At 43.8% G+C, this 17,503-nt stretch overlaps 1 protein-coding gene across 2 annotated transcripts in view; it reads right to left on the bottom strand.

The window, feature by feature from the left end:
• The window catches only part of LOC139541128 (ephrin type-B receptor 1-like), a 202,818-nt gene that overhangs the window by 122,381 nt on the left and 62,934 nt on the right, over positions 1 to 17,503 (bottom strand). For both annotated transcript variants that reach the window (XM_071345388.1, XM_071345389.1), the window contains one exon: positions 1,781 to 2,465. In XM_071345388.1, the coding sequence (XP_071201489.1) occupies positions 1,781 to 2,465 (685 nt within the window). The remainder of the gene's footprint in view (positions 1 to 1,780; positions 2,466 to 17,503) is intronic.

Genomic DNA, 17,503 nt, shown 5'->3' with positions numbered 1-17,503 from the left:
AGTGATTTTCTCAAGAGTGCCACTATGGTCCAATGATTGGCAGGTGTGGATACTGGTGGCAGGTGGCAGTTTCCTTTTGCACTATGATGTGGGGGTTTCAACAGTAAGCCGGCAGTTATCACTACACCATCGGAAAGCCCTGAGGTTGGGGGGGTTGGATCTTGTATGGAGAGCAACTGGAGACCTAAACGGTCAGCCGGACTTCAACTCACCACATCTCTCCAGCAAGCAGTATCTCTCCTATCCTATTCTCTGGCCAGCCACAAGGTGTTGATGAGCTGTCATCACATCTTTATTAACACTTCTGGGGCTGGATTCACAAGGCTTTTTTTGTAATGATAAATGAGACTTTCATGAAGCACTCCAAGGCCTTTCCAATGTGTTGGACTACTGACAGTCGCATATCCCCAGCAGTAGGCAGTGACAAAAATCTAAAATGTCTCAACTTTCTGACAAATAACTAAACATCAGAGAGATATTTCATGTAGGTAATGCTAACGTACTGATGCATGATTGAGCGTATGAGCAGATGGACTGGAAGAAGTATCCTCAGAACCAATCCCAGACATAAAGGGTACAAGGCTGCTAATAATACACTGCAGAGCAGGGCCAAGTCTTGCTTTTAGAGCAGCACCATGTCACAGTAACCCAGATAAACACCTTTAGAATCTGTCACTTAGAAATGTTCAGACAAGCTTATGAAAACATTCCAGAGTGGCTACACCTTTTTTTACAATTACGAATCTGATCCTTTTGTCACATACATCCACCTATTGTCACATACATCCACTCTTATAGACATAGTGACCCTTTCATAAACATGTCTTCACTATTAGATGACACATACCTATGTTTCCGTCAGTACAGTAATCAGCTCTTGCTGTACCACTCTTTAACTGATCTAAATGCTCACCTCAGAGGCAGAACAAAGTCAACGACTCCCTAGTCAAGGACTCCACTAGGTCATCTGTGAAACAGGCTCTACTCCATATTAGGAAGAAAGGTTTAATATCTATATTATTGATCAGCCCATATGGCTGCCGATCAATCTTATCTGGTCTCTATACAGGCAGACTGACCATCAGTGAGAGAAGATACGGTAGGAGTCTAAAAGAGTGTGTGTGTGTCCTGAATGAGGTCACTACTGTAAGTAACATCAAGAATGGAACACATCAGACGTCCTCCTTCTATGAGAAAAATATTAAATCTGAACATAGTGCTGGGGGAGGAAAACATTCCATATAGGTAGCTCACTGTAGATACTGCAGTAGAAAATCCAAAGAACTAAATCTACCAGAAAAAGTTTATGGAAAACCTAACTTAATAACTTTGTTAGCATGATAATCAAATTACTCGATAGAATAACCAACATTTAAAACCATTTTTCCAAAATAATATACAATCAGAGCTATCTCAGCATGAGAGAACCCTATAGTTGTTGGTGCTAGACTGGTGCTTCTGACTGGTGCTAGACAAAACGTTCCCCTTTCTGTTCCTTGATGGGAAATAATGATTCAAATTATGAACTTTTCAAATTATATGCCTGCTGCTGGTCAAATCAGTCTTCCCTCGGTACAGTCTTTGATTGTCTGGCCACCCACATAGCTATCCCCTGACAACAGTGATTGCCAGACGAAACAAAATATTTTCTGCTCCTTACTTTGTTTATCATCACCACTGTTTCCACAGTGAGACACAATGCCTTCACATTTCCAGTAGGACAGTAAGACACAGTAACACAAAGCGTGATAGGGGTTATTATTAGGAGAACTGATCTCACCTCTACAGACATTGCCGTTATCCGGCTCAAAGCCAGCCTTGCAGGTGCAGCTCCCGATGGGAACCATCCACTCCCCATCTCCATTGCAGTACAGCTTGATGGGCACGTCCACCTCCTCTGAGTTAGCGATGCACGTGCCTCTGGCGATGACCAGTGAGGTGCTCTCGGCGCCCGTCATCGTCTCTGGGAAGATGGCGAAATTCTGCACCACGCTGGGGCATTTCTTATGGAAGACACGTACTGACAGCAGGGACATGCAGGCCCCGTAGTCCTGGAAGGCCAAGTAGAACCCATTACGGGAGAGAGGGCCAAAGCTCCGCACCTCCGTGTTGACCTTCATCAATCGTCCGCCGAAGTCCACTTGGGAGAAACTCTCGTCGGCCGCGATGGTGTCCACCTTCAGGTAGGGAGCTTCCATCCAGAAGGAGGTTCCCTTGGTGGTGGCGATGACCGAGTCTGTCTCGTAGTAGTAGAGGTTGAAAGTCTCCTTACAGGAGCCGGGGACACTAGGGATGGAGCTGCAGTCACGTACAGTGAAACGCATCTCCACATAGACACGCTGAGCCCCTCGTCTGTCGATGAAGGTGGTGAGGAGCCAGTTGTTCTGGCTGGGCTCGAACACGTTACACACCTGGTAGGTCCTGATGGTGTTGAGGTTCTCATCATAGCCACTCACCTCCTCCCACTGTGGAGAACAGACACACAACAAGTTAGAGCAAGGCTTCAATCAATCAGCACGTCCGTCCAAGTCATGGAGAGAGAGATTAGTGCGAGTGCGAGAGACCGAGAGTATGGCCCTGCATATGTTTTCCCTCCATTTCCCAGTGTATTAATATACCTCTCTGAACGCTGGTATTGGCTGTTAGCGGCCCACAATCCACTCAGACACAGCCAGTCTACCACAGATAAGTGGCCCAACTGAAATCAATCTTGCGCAGGCATGACTGAGCAAGGCCTCACCACATTAGGACATTTGGTGCATTACAGACGCAGGATTATACAAGGTATTGAATTAAAGCCTTAGAGAAACGATGGACCATCGCATCAGAACGAGCTGCCTAGCTAATGGAGTCAGCATTTAAAGCAGTACACACACGTTAGGGGGCTGTGAGCCAGCCATAAAGCACTGATAGGCCTTAAACACAGTCAATGCTTTCCCTACACCATTAATTCACACATTACCATTTATGTGACGGACCAGGATCACTGCTACTGTGCATTAACACCACTGGTAAATTCTTCATAATCATAACAGAAATGTTTGTGTGTTTTGTGTGTGCATGCGTGTGTATGTTTACGTGTGCCTGTTTGATGTATATGTGCAATATTATGATGTACTGTACTAATGGTATGACGTTGAAACGGCCACTTCTCCACAGGAGAATTACCATGGACCAAGAGAGGGCACACTGGATGTGGATTGGCCATAGCAGCCCACAGTCTGGCAGATGATGGAATGCATGAATACAGAAACACTAGTGGAGAGTACCCTACACACCATCATCCCTGAGAGCTATTGTTTTATCCAACTATCCAGGCCTTCTTTAGGGAGGTGAGATAGATACACCGTCATGTGTGTGTGTATGAGCAATAGACGAGGGTTGTGTGAAACAGGAGGTAACGTGGTGAGTTGTGGCTACTGGGGAGCACTGAAGCGGTGCATTGTGGGAGATCCTGTTGAAACAGCGGCCAGGAAGAGGACTAGATCACAGAGAGCTGAGATGATTAATGAGTTTACGGAGAGCCCTGACACAAATTAAACCGTATCTTTTTTTCTCAGTGTCTCTCCTTCGCTCTTCCCCTCTTCCCTGGGATGACCATTCATCAGAATTAGAGCGACCTGTCCCTTTCAACACCAAGCAGACATTAATACAGCCAGGTTCCAGCCATAGAGAGTGAGAGAGGGGTAGGAGTGCTCAGCGCAGCTAGAGCCAAGCTAAGGGGACCCTCCATGTCTCCACCATCCACAGATGACCTATTTTCACAGCATTCCAGACTAATGTCTGACTATGTGTCTGACAGCAACATTAATTTCAAGTGCTGTGCCACAACAACTGTGCCAAGCACCCACTGTCCTGACAATGTTCCACACACAGGTGTTCGGAGACGCTAGATAGCTAATTAGAACAGGTGTTTGCATCTCTTCCTTAAGCTGTGTCATTGAAATATAGCCATGTGGGAATCGTGTTATGAAGGTGTGGAATATTAAGACTGTTTTGATTGAGTGATGTTTTTTCGTGTCTTAATGCGTCTTCATGGGTCATACCCTGTGTGGAGATCCTGATGGTTTGTCGGGACGCATGGTGTGTTACGTAACGGGTTAGGAGAACTAACGTACCAGATTAGGAGAATTAACGTAGCAGGATAGGAGAATTAACGTAGCAGGCTAGGATAATTAACTGTGAAAGGCGGTACCTATTCACTGACGAAATCCTAGGAATGAGACACAGAGACGTGACAAAAAGAAGGAAACTGTATTGGGAGTTCTTCCTCCAACTCTCCCCGGGACCGTATAAAAAAAATAACCGTTGGTACCAAACGCCAATCCAACAGCTTGAGCCGTACCTATAACAGGGAGTCCTACTGTCCTGGAATTCACCATAGTCTCCGGCTCATAACCACTATCGCTAGTCAAATCAAACATTTTTTATTGCAACGTCCCTTATGAAAAAAGATTGCAGTCAGAGTGCAGTATAACTGTGGTATACTGCAGTATACTGTAACTGCAGTAAGAGTGCAATATAATTGCAGTTATGGTGCAGTATTACTGCATTTTTACTGCAGTTTCAAAACTGCAATATTTTTTAGGATGTAGCTAAATATTACGCGCTAGGACAGACAATTTTTTTGCGCTACATGCTTCAGCACTCCGTAGTCCCATTCTGTGAGCTTGTGTGGCCTACCACTTCACGACTGAGCCATTGTTGCTCCTAGACATTTCCACTTCACAATTACAGCACTTACAGTTGACCGGGGTAACTCTAGCAGGACAGAAATTTGACAAACTGACTTGTTGGAAAGGTGGCATCCTACTGTATGACTGTGCCACATTGAAAGTCAGTGAGCTCTTCAGTAAGGCCATTCTAATGGCAATGTTTGTCTATGGAGATTGCATGGCTGTGTGCTTGATATTATACACCTGTCAGCAACGGGTGTGGCTGAAATAGCCGAATCCACAAATCTTAAGGGGTGTCCACATATTTCTGTATATATAGTGTATCTACCTCCATCACTCCAGTATCCCTGCACATTGTAAACATGATATTGGAACTGACCCTGTATATAGTAGCCTACTTACTTCCTGTGTTCTTCATATTTCTTCTTATTTCTCTGTTTTTTTCCCAGTGTTACATTGTTATTAATTATTGTATTGTTGGGATTTGAGTTTGCAAGAAAGGCATTTCACAGTACTTGTGCATGTGACATTAAAACTTGAAACAACTTAAAATGGTTTATGCCAGGTTAGGGCAGGTCCTTTTAGAATGCCATTCTCCTCATTCATAAAAAGCTACTTGTGTAGGTATATAGCTCTGCCACTTAGAGGCGTGAGTTTATGGGCGATTTGCCCTATTTTTGAGGTGCTTTTGCCTTTGTCCTTGGTAATATTTAGAGCTGAGAAATTAACCGAAATATCAGTTATTTTTCGATTTTTAAATAACTAATTAAATGATGTCAGTTCAATTATTTGAATTCCATTTTGTTAGTTTTTTTTGTTCTCCTGTGTGCTCGATGCTCAGTTTCTGTAGAGATGAATCAGATCAAGCCGATCAGTATGATGTATTAGGGACTTGTGGTTTCCAACAGGCCAATATTCTACATAGTTTAGCGCAGAAAATGTGGTAATTAACTACAATGACCATAACCCATTGCGCACCCGCTTACCTGTCTGGTCTGTGGAGCAGACATGGAGACCTCGTCGACAGAGACAAGAGAGAACGCGCGAGAGGGATAGAAAGCAGATGCTTTGCGAGGTATCTCTACCTGAAAATACATGATCTCTAGTGACTGATAGCCATATAAGTCATAAAAGTATGCCTTAGCAGCAGCTCTATAGAGATGAGATGATGCCTTGGAACAGTCATCAAATATAACAAATATTTTATTAAAGTAAAGTAATCTATCAACACTAGTAATATTGCATGTTTTTTAAAAAGGGTATATAACAAAGTATTGAGATAAACTTTTGTTATTGACCAAATACTTATTTTCCACCATAATTTGCAAATAAATTCATTAAAAATCCTACAATGTGATTTTCTGGATTTTTTTTTCAAATTTTGTCTGTCATAGTTGAAGTGTACCTATGATGAAAATTACAGGCCTCTCTCATCTTTTGTGGGAGAACTTGGGAGAACTTGCACAATTGGTGGCTGACTAAATACTTTTTTGCCCCACTGTATGTATTATGTTTATGTAACACCGCCTTGCTATTTTATTATCCCCATGGCCTCTTAGCCAAGCAGGCAAGTAGGTAAAGAGAGAGTGGGGGTGGATGGATGAATGTTCTTCTGAGAGAGAACAAAGCAGCTCTGGGAACAGATGCAGTGTCTGTCTCTCTCTCTGTTTGTGTGTGTGTGTGTGTGTGTGTGTGTGTGTGTGTGTGTGTGTGTGTGTGTGTGTGTGTGTGTGTGTGTGTGTGTGTGTGTGTGTGTGTGTGTGTGTGTGTGTGTGTGTGTGTGTGTGTGTGTGTGTGTGTGTGTGTGTGTGTGTGTGTTTCCATGTCATTTCAGCAAGCCATGACACCCGCCATATCAGATTTCTTTTAAATCATTTCTGTAGTTAGAATGAGATAAGATTAGCATTCCTGCAACATTATTTTGTTGAAACATAATTTGATCTCAGATTTTAATTTATAGGATTCATATAATGTTCAATTAATACAGTACCTAACATCCAATTTGGACAAAACGGTTTTTTTTAACAATGAGTAAGACATGAGGAATACAAAGAAATGGTCAATAACCACCCACAGACCCCCACAATCTACACCAATCCCACCCTAACAACAAATATAAAGTAGAAGTTCTCTATCGTCCTCCATCAGCACCAGCCTGTACCCTACCTGCACTAAGCTCTCTCCTGGCCCCTTACACTAAGTCTGAATTTGTCCTGCGAGGTGACCTAAACTGGGACATGCTTAAACCACCTGACCAAGACCTAAAGCAATGGGACTCCCTCAATCTTCCTCAGATTATTACCAATCCCACAAGGTACGACTCTAAACACCCAGAAAAGGCTACTCTCCTTCGATGTTATCCTCACAAATAATACTGATAGGTATCAGACTGGTGTTTTCTGTAATGACCTGAGTAATCACTGTTTTACAGCCTGTGTTCGTAATGGCTGCTCAATGAAACGACCTGTCCTGATTTGTCATAGATGCTTGCTAAAAAACTTTAATGAGCAAGCCTTCCTTCATGAACTGGCCTCTGTAAAATGGTCAAGAATCAGCTTGAGGGGGTGGATGTCGGAGACACTTGGACCTTTAAAAAAATATATTTAACAAACATGCCCCCATATAGAAAATGAGAATTAAAAACAAGTTCAGCCCCTAGTTCGACCGTGATCTTGCAGAGTTACTCCACCTCAAGAATTTAATTTGGCGAAAGGCTCGGTACACGCATGCTCAGGCTGACTGGCCAAAGTTAGTTACTTTAAGGAGCAGTTCTCTCTCTGTGGGTCGCATCCCAAGAAGTTCTGGAAAACGGTTAAAGACCTGGAGAATAAACCCTCCTCCTCACAGCTGCACATATCCCTTAATGTGATAAGAAGCACATGGCAGAGCTCTTTAAATCACCACTTTATTAAGTCAGGATTCCTATTTGACTCAACCATGCCTCCTTGCCCATCCAACATTTCCTCATCTCCCACTCCTTCCAATGTGACTAGCCCCAATGCTCCTCCCTCTTTTCCCCCAAAGTTTCTCCCTACAGGCGGTCACTGAGTCCGATGTGCTAAAAGAGCTCCTTAAACTTGACCCCAAAAAAACATCTGGTTCAGATGGTTTAGACCCTTTCTTCTTTAAGGTTGCTGCCCCTATCATCACCAAGCCTATCTCTGAACTTTTTAACCTGTCTCTCCTCTCTGGGGAGGTGCTCATTGCTTGGAAGCCAGCCACGGTTCGTCCTTTATTTAAAGGGGGGAGATCAAGCTGATCCTAACTGTTACAGGCCTTTTTCTATTTTGCCCAGTTTATCAAAAAAAGTTTTGGAAAAACTTGTCAATAATCAACTGACTGCCTTTCTTGATGTCTATAGCATTATCTCTGGTATGCAATCTGGTTTCCGCTCAGGTTATGGATGTGTCACTGCAACCTTAAAGGTCCTCAATGATGTCACCATTGCCCTTGTTTCTAAACAATGTTGTGATGCTATTTTTATTGACTTGGCCAAAGCTTTTGATACGGTAGACAATTCCATTCTTGTGGGCCGGCTAAGGAGTATTGGTGTCTCTGAGGGGTCTTTGGCCTGGTTTGCTAACTACCTCTCTCAAAGTGAGCAGTGTATAATGTCAGAACATCTGCTATCTCAGCCACTGCCTGTCACCAAGGGAGTACCCCAAGGCTCAATACTAGGCCCCATGCTCTTCACAATTTACATCAACAAAATAGCTCAGGCAGTAGGAAGCTCTCTCATCCATTTATATGCAGATACAGTCTTATACTCAGCTGGCCCCTCCCCAGATTTTGTGTTAAACACTCTACAACAAAGCTTTCTTAGTGTCCAACAAGCTTTCTCTGCCCTTAACCTTGTTCTGAACACCTCCAAAACAAAGGTCATGTGGTTTGGTAAGAAGAATGTCTCTCAGATTACTACATCTGAGGGTTTAGAGCAGCCACCTCAGTTAGTCACCTCATACAAGTACTTGGGAGCATTGCTAGACAGTAAACTGTCCTTCTCTCAGCACATATCAAAGCTACAGGCTAAAGTTACATCTAGACGTGGTTTCCTCTATCGTAATCGTTCCTCTTTCAACCCAGCTGCCAAACTATCCCTGATTCAGATAACCATCCTACCTATGCTAGATTACGGAGATGTCATTTATAGATAGGCAGGTAAGGGTGCTCTCGAGCGGCTAGATGTTTTTCACCATTCAGCCATCAGATTTTCCACCAATGCTCCTTATAGGACACATCACTGCACTCTATACACCTCTGTAAACTGGCCATCTCTGTATACCCATCGCAAGCCCCACTGGTTGATGCTTATTTATAAAACCCTCTTAGGCCTCACTCCCCCCTGTCTGAGATATCTACTGCAGCCTTCATCCTCCACATACAACCCCCGTTCTGCCAGTCAATTTTGTTAAAGGTCCCCAAAGCACACACATCCCTGGGTCGCTCGTCTTCTCTGTTTGCTGTAGCTAGCGACTGGCTGCAATAAACACTCAAACTGGACAATTTTTATCTCAATCTCTTCATTCAAAGACTCAATCATGGACACTCTTACTGACAGTTGTGGCTGCTTTGCATGATGTATTGTTGTGTCTACCTTCTTGTCCTTTGTGCTGTTGTCTGTGCCCAATAATGTTTGTACCATGTTTTGTGCTGCTATCATGTTGTGCTGCTGCCATGTTGTGTTGCTACCATTTTGTTGTCATGTGTTGCTGATTTGCTATGTTGTTGGCTTAGGTCTCTCTTTATGTATTGTTGTGTTGTCTCTCTTGTCATGATGTGTGTTTAATCCTATATTTTTTATTCATTTTTTAAAAACATTTTTTTATCCCAGCCCCCGTCCCCGCGGGAGGCCTTTTGCCTTTTGGTAGGCCATCATTGTAAATAAGAATTTGTTCTTAACTGCCTTGCCAAGTTAAATAAAGGTTAAATAAATAAAATAAATAAATATGTCTGACAAGTAGTATGGAACTGCTCCTCGGAGTATTGTTTCTTCATCCTATGTTATGTCTTCTCAGTGAATTTGGTGATGTTTTTATCCCCCTGTTCAGAGAAATTAGTCATAGAAGTTGGTAGGTTTATGTCCCATCGTACATCCTGATATTACAAGGTTCTGACCACTAGATGGTGCTGTTCCTGCTATTAGGTGAACAATCTGAGATGGTGGTTGTTGAAATCCTCTTTCTTGAGCTCTTTAAGGTGGAACGACCTGTGTGTGGTTGTGTGTGTGTGTGTCCTTTCCTCTCTGTGCTCCTCTCAGATAGATAGAGCATCCCATGGCACCTCATTGTCTTGGCCCCACCAGGTAAAAATAACAGAGCATTCAGCTGCACCTCATTGGTTCTGGTGCATAAGGGAAATAATAGGGCATCCTACTGCACCCCAGTGGTAAATCACTTATCTGGTCCCGCTGCTGTATGCACTTCTACAAAATATAAGCCTGAGACCCACACAGACATTATTTAGAGAGCTAATGTGTAAATGCATTTAAAGTGAATAATTTAAACATATTACATTAAGAAGGGATACTATGGTATGTTAATACAGTTGAAGTCAGTTTACATACACCTTAACCAAATACATATAAACTCAGTTTTTCACAATTCCTGACATTTAATCCTAGTAAAAATTCCCTGTCTTAGGTTAGTTAGGATGACCACTTTAGTGTCATAGAAGGGTGTTATGTCTGTGCAATATGTTTATCACACTATTACCGAACCTGTACAAGTTTTGAACCTTTCCTGATAAATGTCTTTACTTTGAACATCCAACCTTGCAACCTTTTTGGAGGCACTCAAATCTGAGGAGACATACTGTACATAATAAAAACAGACCATATTTAGATCTCTAGCACAAAAAAATCTTCAGATCTTGTATAAAAGAATGACAGATATAGCTATACTTGAAACATTGCTCCATCCTGACAGGTACAGTTGAAGTCGGAAGTTTACATACACCTTAGCCAAATACATTTAAACTCAGTGTAAACTCTTCACAAGGTCTTTTGCTGTTGTTCTGGGATTGATTTGCACTTTTCGCACCAAAGTACGATCTCTAGGAGACCATTTTTTTTAGAGGTCTTGGCTGATTTCCCATGATGTCAAGCAAAGAGGCACTGAGTTTGAAGGTTGGACTTGAAATACATCCACAGGTACACCTCCAATGGACTCAGATTATGTAAATTAGCCTATCCAAAGCTTCTAAAGCGATGACATAATTTTCTGGAATTTTCCAAGCTGTTTAAAGGCACAGTCAACTTAGTGTATGTAAACTTCTGACCCACTGGAATTGTGATACAGTGAATTATAAGTGAAATAATCTGTCTGTAAACAATTGTTGGAAAAATTACTTGTGTCATGCACAATGTAGATGTGCTAACCGACTTGCGAAAACTATAGTTTGTTAACAAGAAATTTGTGGAGTGGTTGAAAAACGAGTTTTAATGACTCCAACCTAAGTGTATGTAAACTTCCAACTTCAACTGTATACTATAACAAAACCCATACATATACAGCATACCGTGATACCAGTGGCGGTCGGTGCCTTTTTAAGATGAGGGATTTATTTATTTTATCATTTTTTAACACTTTTTCGTGATATCCAATTGGTAGTTACAGTCTTGTCCCATCGCTGCAACTGCAGTACGGACTCGGGAGAAGCGAAGGTCGAGAGCCATTCATCCTCCAAAACACGACCACCGCCAAGCCGCACTGCTTCTTGACACACTGATCGCTTAATCCGGAAGCCAGCCGCACCAATGTATCAGAGGAAACACCGTACAGCTGACGACCGAAGCATGAGCCCGGCCGCCAAAAGGAGTCGCTAGAGTGAGATGGGACAAGGAAATCACAGCCGGCCAAACCCTCCCCTAACCCAGACGACGCTGGGCCAATTGCGTTCCGCCTCATGGGTCTCCTGGTCGCGGCCGGCTGCAACACAGACCGGGATCAAAGTGACGCCTCCAGATCTCCGATGCAGTGCCTTAGACCGCTGTGCCACTCGGGAGGCCCGGGAGGCCATATTTCTATTACAGCATATTGGATGACTGTCATTCATATTCCATTCAGCCACTTCAATGCAACAGCGATAGGCTTAGGCTACTATATGAGGATTCTACAATCTATGAATGAAAGTTGACAACGTAGGTGCACACAGGTCGAGAGAAAATTTTGAGGTGACAGACAGTGACACATGGACAGACAGTGACACATTCAATACCACCTTGCACACTCTTGCCTGCGTCTAGCTGATCTAGGGTATAATCACTAGTCCAACAGTTGCAAATGTTTATCCCCATTTCGATCTGTTTGCTTCTGTTTAAGAAACGTTTTTTCAACAGAATCAGCGGAAGGAATACACCCCTGATCACACGTAAACATGGTTCCCTTTCATGGCAGCCATGTTGTTTTCCTTCTCGCATCTATGCGCTCTCCTCCTCTCACCTTTCCCTTCGCTTGTAGACTTCAATGCACAACACATCAGCTGTTTGTTACCAGGCGGAAAAACCTTTCCAAGCCAAACCATATCATAACCATTACACACAGCCTACATCGCTGTCATCATATTAGCTAAAGTAATGTCATAGTCAACATAGCTAATAGAACTAATGTGTCAGTAAACCTGCTACAACCATGCAGTAACGTTACAGTGTACAGTCAGTTAGCAGTTTAGCACTTACACAGGCGGGCCTCATGGCAATAAATTAGTCAAACCAAAAGCTTACTTTGAGTTCCAGTGTTTTGTTGGATAGTCATAGCCAGCTAACTAAAATAGCATTCCTCTGTTTGAGCAGGGTTTTTAAGTAGGCAAACTAGCTAGCTGTATTTGTTAGCTAAGTACGTGAAACTCACTCTCTCACTTCTCCTTCATTTTTTAAGAAATTAATTTGTTCAAAACTGGTCAAGTATTGTCTTTATCTCTCTTTGAGCCAACTACTCACCACATGTTATGCACTGCAGTGCTAGATAGCTTATGCTTTCAGTACTCTGATCCTTTGCTTGGGTGAACAACATGTCCGTTCATGCTGCAAGAGCTCTAATAGGTTGGAGGACGTCCTCAGGAATTTGTTATAATTACTGTGTACATCTATGGAATGAGCCTCCTAGGTTTTTTATTGAAGTCAATGTACCCAGAGGAGGACGGAAGCTAGCTGTCCTCTGGCTACACCATGGTGCTACCCTACAGACTGCTGTTGAGGCTACTGTAGACCTTAATGTCAAACAGTGTATTTTTATCAATTATTTGGTGACGTGAATATATTTAGTATAGTTTTATCTAAAAATGATAACTTTTTTAATGTTTTACAATTATTAAAAATAAAAAAAATCACTGAGAAGGATGTTCCTCCCCTTTCACCCTCTGAGGAGCCTCCACTGTATGGTACTGTAAAAGCTGTGTGTTTCATAGTCAGTGAACATGGATGATCAGACTGGACCCTGTCTTTCCTCTTGGCCTCTGTGTTCATCCTCGTTCCAGTCACAGTGCCCTCCATCCCTAACGCTCTCTCTCCTTCCCCACCTTCTCTCCCAGGATTCCTCCGTCTGTGTGACTATGAGCGGAGGAGAAGCAGAGAATAGGAGAGACGTGATAATGAGACCGTCAGCGGCAGGCAGGCAGCGCCACACACTGAGTCAACAGGCTCTCCTGAAACAGCAAGGAAAAGAGTCCAGACCTCCAATACTCCCCAACCCAACCCAGCCAGACGGTGATTAAAAGCCAGGTGTCTATTTTAGACAGACAAAATAAAGGGAATATTCAGGAGAGCCCAGTAGTTTCAATTAGTGAACTCCAGGGTTCTGTTTGAGTGCTCTACCTCCTCATTACTGTAATCTGGGCCGTGGTTTAGGAGGTGGAAGGTGGTTACTGCTTTGAGCGACTTGAAGGGAATCTTAGTATAGATATTAATAGCTGCTTTAGACATGCTGGGATGGGGTAGGTGTGATTAGATAGTTTGGAAATAGCTGGAAATGTATCTCTAGTCTAGTGAGAAGACAGTATATGTTCCTCTCGATGTTCTGTCTTTAATAATAAATAGGAAGATTGCTGTATAAGGAATGATGAATGTAACAGCAAAAAGACATTTGAACACAGCAGGGTTTTGAAACAGTTTGTTCCCACTCATACGACCAGCAGCATATCACAGCAGAGAGGTACTGTGTGGGCTCAAAGACCGAAAGGCAGGAGGTAGAGTCACACATATTCAAATTAGATAGCTCAAAAACAGAGTACTCAATATGCTCTGGTCTTTACAGATCTGAAAATCTGTAAAGATGTGCCGGATTTTCTGAAAAACATGTAAGGAACAGTAATTGCTGAGTATATGAAACATTATGAACACCTGCTCTTTCCATGACATAGACTGACCAGGTGAAAGCTATGATCCCTTATTGATCCCATTTCAATCATTGTAGATGAAGGGGAAGAGACCAGTTAAAGAAGGATTTCTAAGCCTTGAGCCAATTCAGACATGGATTGTGTATGTGTGCCATTTAGAGGGTGAATGGGCAAGACAAAAGATTTAAGTGCCTTTGAACGGGGTATGGTAGTAGGTGTCAGGCGCACCAGTTTGTGTCAAGAATTTGAGGCAGTTCTGAGGGCAAAAGTGTGTGGGGGGGTGCAACTCAATATTAAAAAGGTGTTCTTAATGTTTTCAAATCAAATTTTTATTAGTCACGTGCCGAATACAACAGGTAATACCTTACTGTGAAATGCTTATTTACGAGCCCCTAACCAACAACGCAGTAAAAAAAAGTATATATACACTACTGTTCAAAAGTTTGGGGTCACTTAAAAATGTCTTTGTTTTTGAAAGAAAAGCAATTTTTTTTGTCTGTTTAAAATTACTTCAAATTGATCAGAAATGCAGTGTAGACATTGTTAATGTTGTAAATGACTATTGTAGATGGAAACAGCTGATTTTTAATGGAATATCTACATAGGCATACAGAGGCCCATTATCAGCAAACATCACTCCTGTTTCAATGGCACGTTGTGTTAGCTAATCCAAGTTTATCATTTTAAAAGGCTAATTGATCATTAGAAAACCCTTTTGCAATCATGTTAGCACAGCTGAAAACTGTTGTGCTGATTAAATAAGCAATAAAACTGGCATTCTTTAGACTAGTTGAGTATCTGGAGACACAGCTGTCACGCCCTGACCTTAGAGAGCCTTTTTATTTCTCTATTTGGTTAGGTCAGGGTGTGATTTGGGTGGGCATTCCAGTTTTGTTGGGGGGGGCACAAGGAGTGGTCGGCGGAGCCGAGGGGTGAACCTGAGCCAGTCAGGGAGTCGAGTGAGGAGCTTGATGCAAGATTCCGGAGAGAGGTGCTGGCGTTGAGAGCGCTGCAGAGCGGGCGTGCTGAGGAGCGTGACACCAGTCCGGTGTCATGTGCACTGGTTTCACGCATCTGGCCTCCGGTGCGCCTCCCCAGTCCGGTGCGTCCTGTGTCTCCTCCGCGCACTCGCCCTGGGGTGTGTGTCATCAGCCCGGTGCCACCTGTACCGGTCCCACGCATCAGGCCTCCAGTGCGCCTCCACAGTCCAGAGCTTCCGGCGACAGTTCCCAGTCCAGAGCTTCCGGTGACAGTTCCCAGTCCAGAGCTTCCGGCGACAGGTCCCAGTCGCCAGCGCTTCCGGCGACAGGTCCCAGTCGCCAGCGCTTCCGGCGACAGGTCCCAGTCGCCAGCGCTTCCGGCGACAGGTTCCAGTCGCCAGCGCTTCCGGCGACAGGTTCCAGTCGCCAGCGCTTCCGGCGACAGGTCCCAGTTCAGAGCTTCCGGCGACAGTTCCCAGTCCAGAGCTTCCGGCGACAGTTCCCAGTTCAAAGCTTCCGGCGAACGTTTCACAGTCTGGAACCTCCAACGACGGTCCACAGTCCGGAACCTCCTACGACGGTCTGCAGTCCAGAGTCTCCAGCGACTGTACGCAGTCCAGAGTCCTCAGCGACGGTCTGCAGTCCAGAGCCTCCGGCGACGATCCACGGTCCGGAGCGTCCGGCAACGATCCACGGTCCGGAGTCCCCGGCGACGATCTACAGTCTGGTTCCTCCGGCAATGATCTACAGTCCGGAGCCTCCGGCGGCGATCCGCGGTCTGGTTCGACGGAAGCGGAGGGATCAGCAAGCGGAGCGGGGTCTAAGCCCAGAACCGGAGCCGCCACCGAGGCTAGATGCCCACCCGGACCCTCCCTCATAGAGTCAGGTTTTGCGGCCGGAGTCCGCACCTTTGGAGGGGGGGGGGGGGGGGGGTACTGTCATGCCCTGACCTTAGAGAGCCTTTATATTTCTCTATTTGGTTAGGTCAGGGTGTGATTTGGGTGGGCATTCTAGTTTTCTATTTCTTTGTTGGCCGGGTAGGGTTCCCAATCAGAGGCAGCTGTCTATCGTTGTCTCTGATTGGGAATCATACGTAGGCAGCCTGTTTTCCACCCTAGTTTGTGGGATCTTGTTTTTGCACAGTAGCTGTCTAACCCTGCAGAACTTTACGTTCATTTATATTTTGTTGTTTTGTCTGTGTTTCTGTATTAAATTATCATGAACACTTTCCACGCTGCGCTTTGGTCTCATTCCTTCAACGACGGACATAACAACAGCATTTGTGGGTTCGATTACAGGCTCAAAATGGCCAGAAACAATGAACTTTCTTCTGAATCTCATCCGTCTATTCTTGTTCTGGGAAATGAAGGCTATTCCATGCGAGAAATTGCTAAGAAACTGAAGATCTCGTACAACGCTGTGTACTACTGCCTTCACAGAACAGAGCAAACTGGCACTAACCAGAATAGAAAGAGGAGTGGGAGGCCCCGGTGCACAACTGAGCAAGAGGACAAGTACATTAGAGTTCTAAACTGGCAGCTTCATTAAATAGTACCCGCAAAACACCAGTCTCAACGTCAACAGTGAAGAGGTGACTCCGGGATGCTGGCCTTCTAGGCAGAGTTGCAAAGAAAAAGCCATATCTAAGACTGGCCAAAAAAAATAAAAGATTAAGATGGGCAAAAGAACACACTGGACAGAGGAAAATTGAAAAAAGTGTTTTGGACAGACAAATCTAAGTTTGAGGTGGTCGGATTACAAAAGAAGAACATTCGTGAGATGTAGAAAAAATGAAAAGAGGCTGGAGGAGTGCTTGTCTAGCATGGTGGAGGCAATGTGATGGTCTGGGGTGATGGTAAAGGCTATCACTCCATTTTGCAACGCCATGCCTTACCCTGTGGACGGTGCTTAATTGGAGCCAATTTCCTCCTACAACAGGACAATGACCCAAAGCACAGCTCCAAACTATACAACTATTTAGGGAAGAAGCAGTCAGCTGGTATTCTGTCTATAATGGAGTGGCCAGCACAGTCATCGGATCTCAACCCTATTGAGCTGTTGTGGGAGCAGCTTGACCGTATGGTACGTAAGAAGTGCCAATCTCTTCAGAATACCTCAACAAATTGACAACTAGAATGCCAAAGGTCCGCAAGGCTGTAATTGCTGCAAATGGAGAACACAATTATTGGAGGTCACAATTACAAGCAAAGTTGGAAGGACACAATTATTATTTCAATTAAAAATCATTATTTATAACCTTGTCAACGTCTTGACTATATTTCCTATTCATTTTGCAACTCACGTTATGTATTTTTTCATGGAAAACAAGGACATTTCTAAGTGACCCCAAACTTTTGAACGGTAGTGTATATATATAAAAAAAAATACGAATAAGAATAAGAAATAAAAGTAACAAGTAACTAAAGAGCAGCAGTAAAATAATAATAGCGAGACTATATACAGGGAGTACCGGTACAGAGTCAATGTGCGGGGGCACCGTTTAGTCGAGGTAATTGA

Source organism: Salvelinus alpinus, chromosome 16, assembly GCF_045679555.1.
Source record: "Salvelinus alpinus chromosome 16, SLU_Salpinus.1, whole genome shotgun sequence".
Lineage (NCBI taxonomy): Eukaryota > Metazoa > Chordata > Actinopteri > Salmoniformes > Salmonidae > Salvelinus > Salvelinus alpinus.
This window is presented reverse-complemented; position numbering and strand designations above follow the sequence as displayed.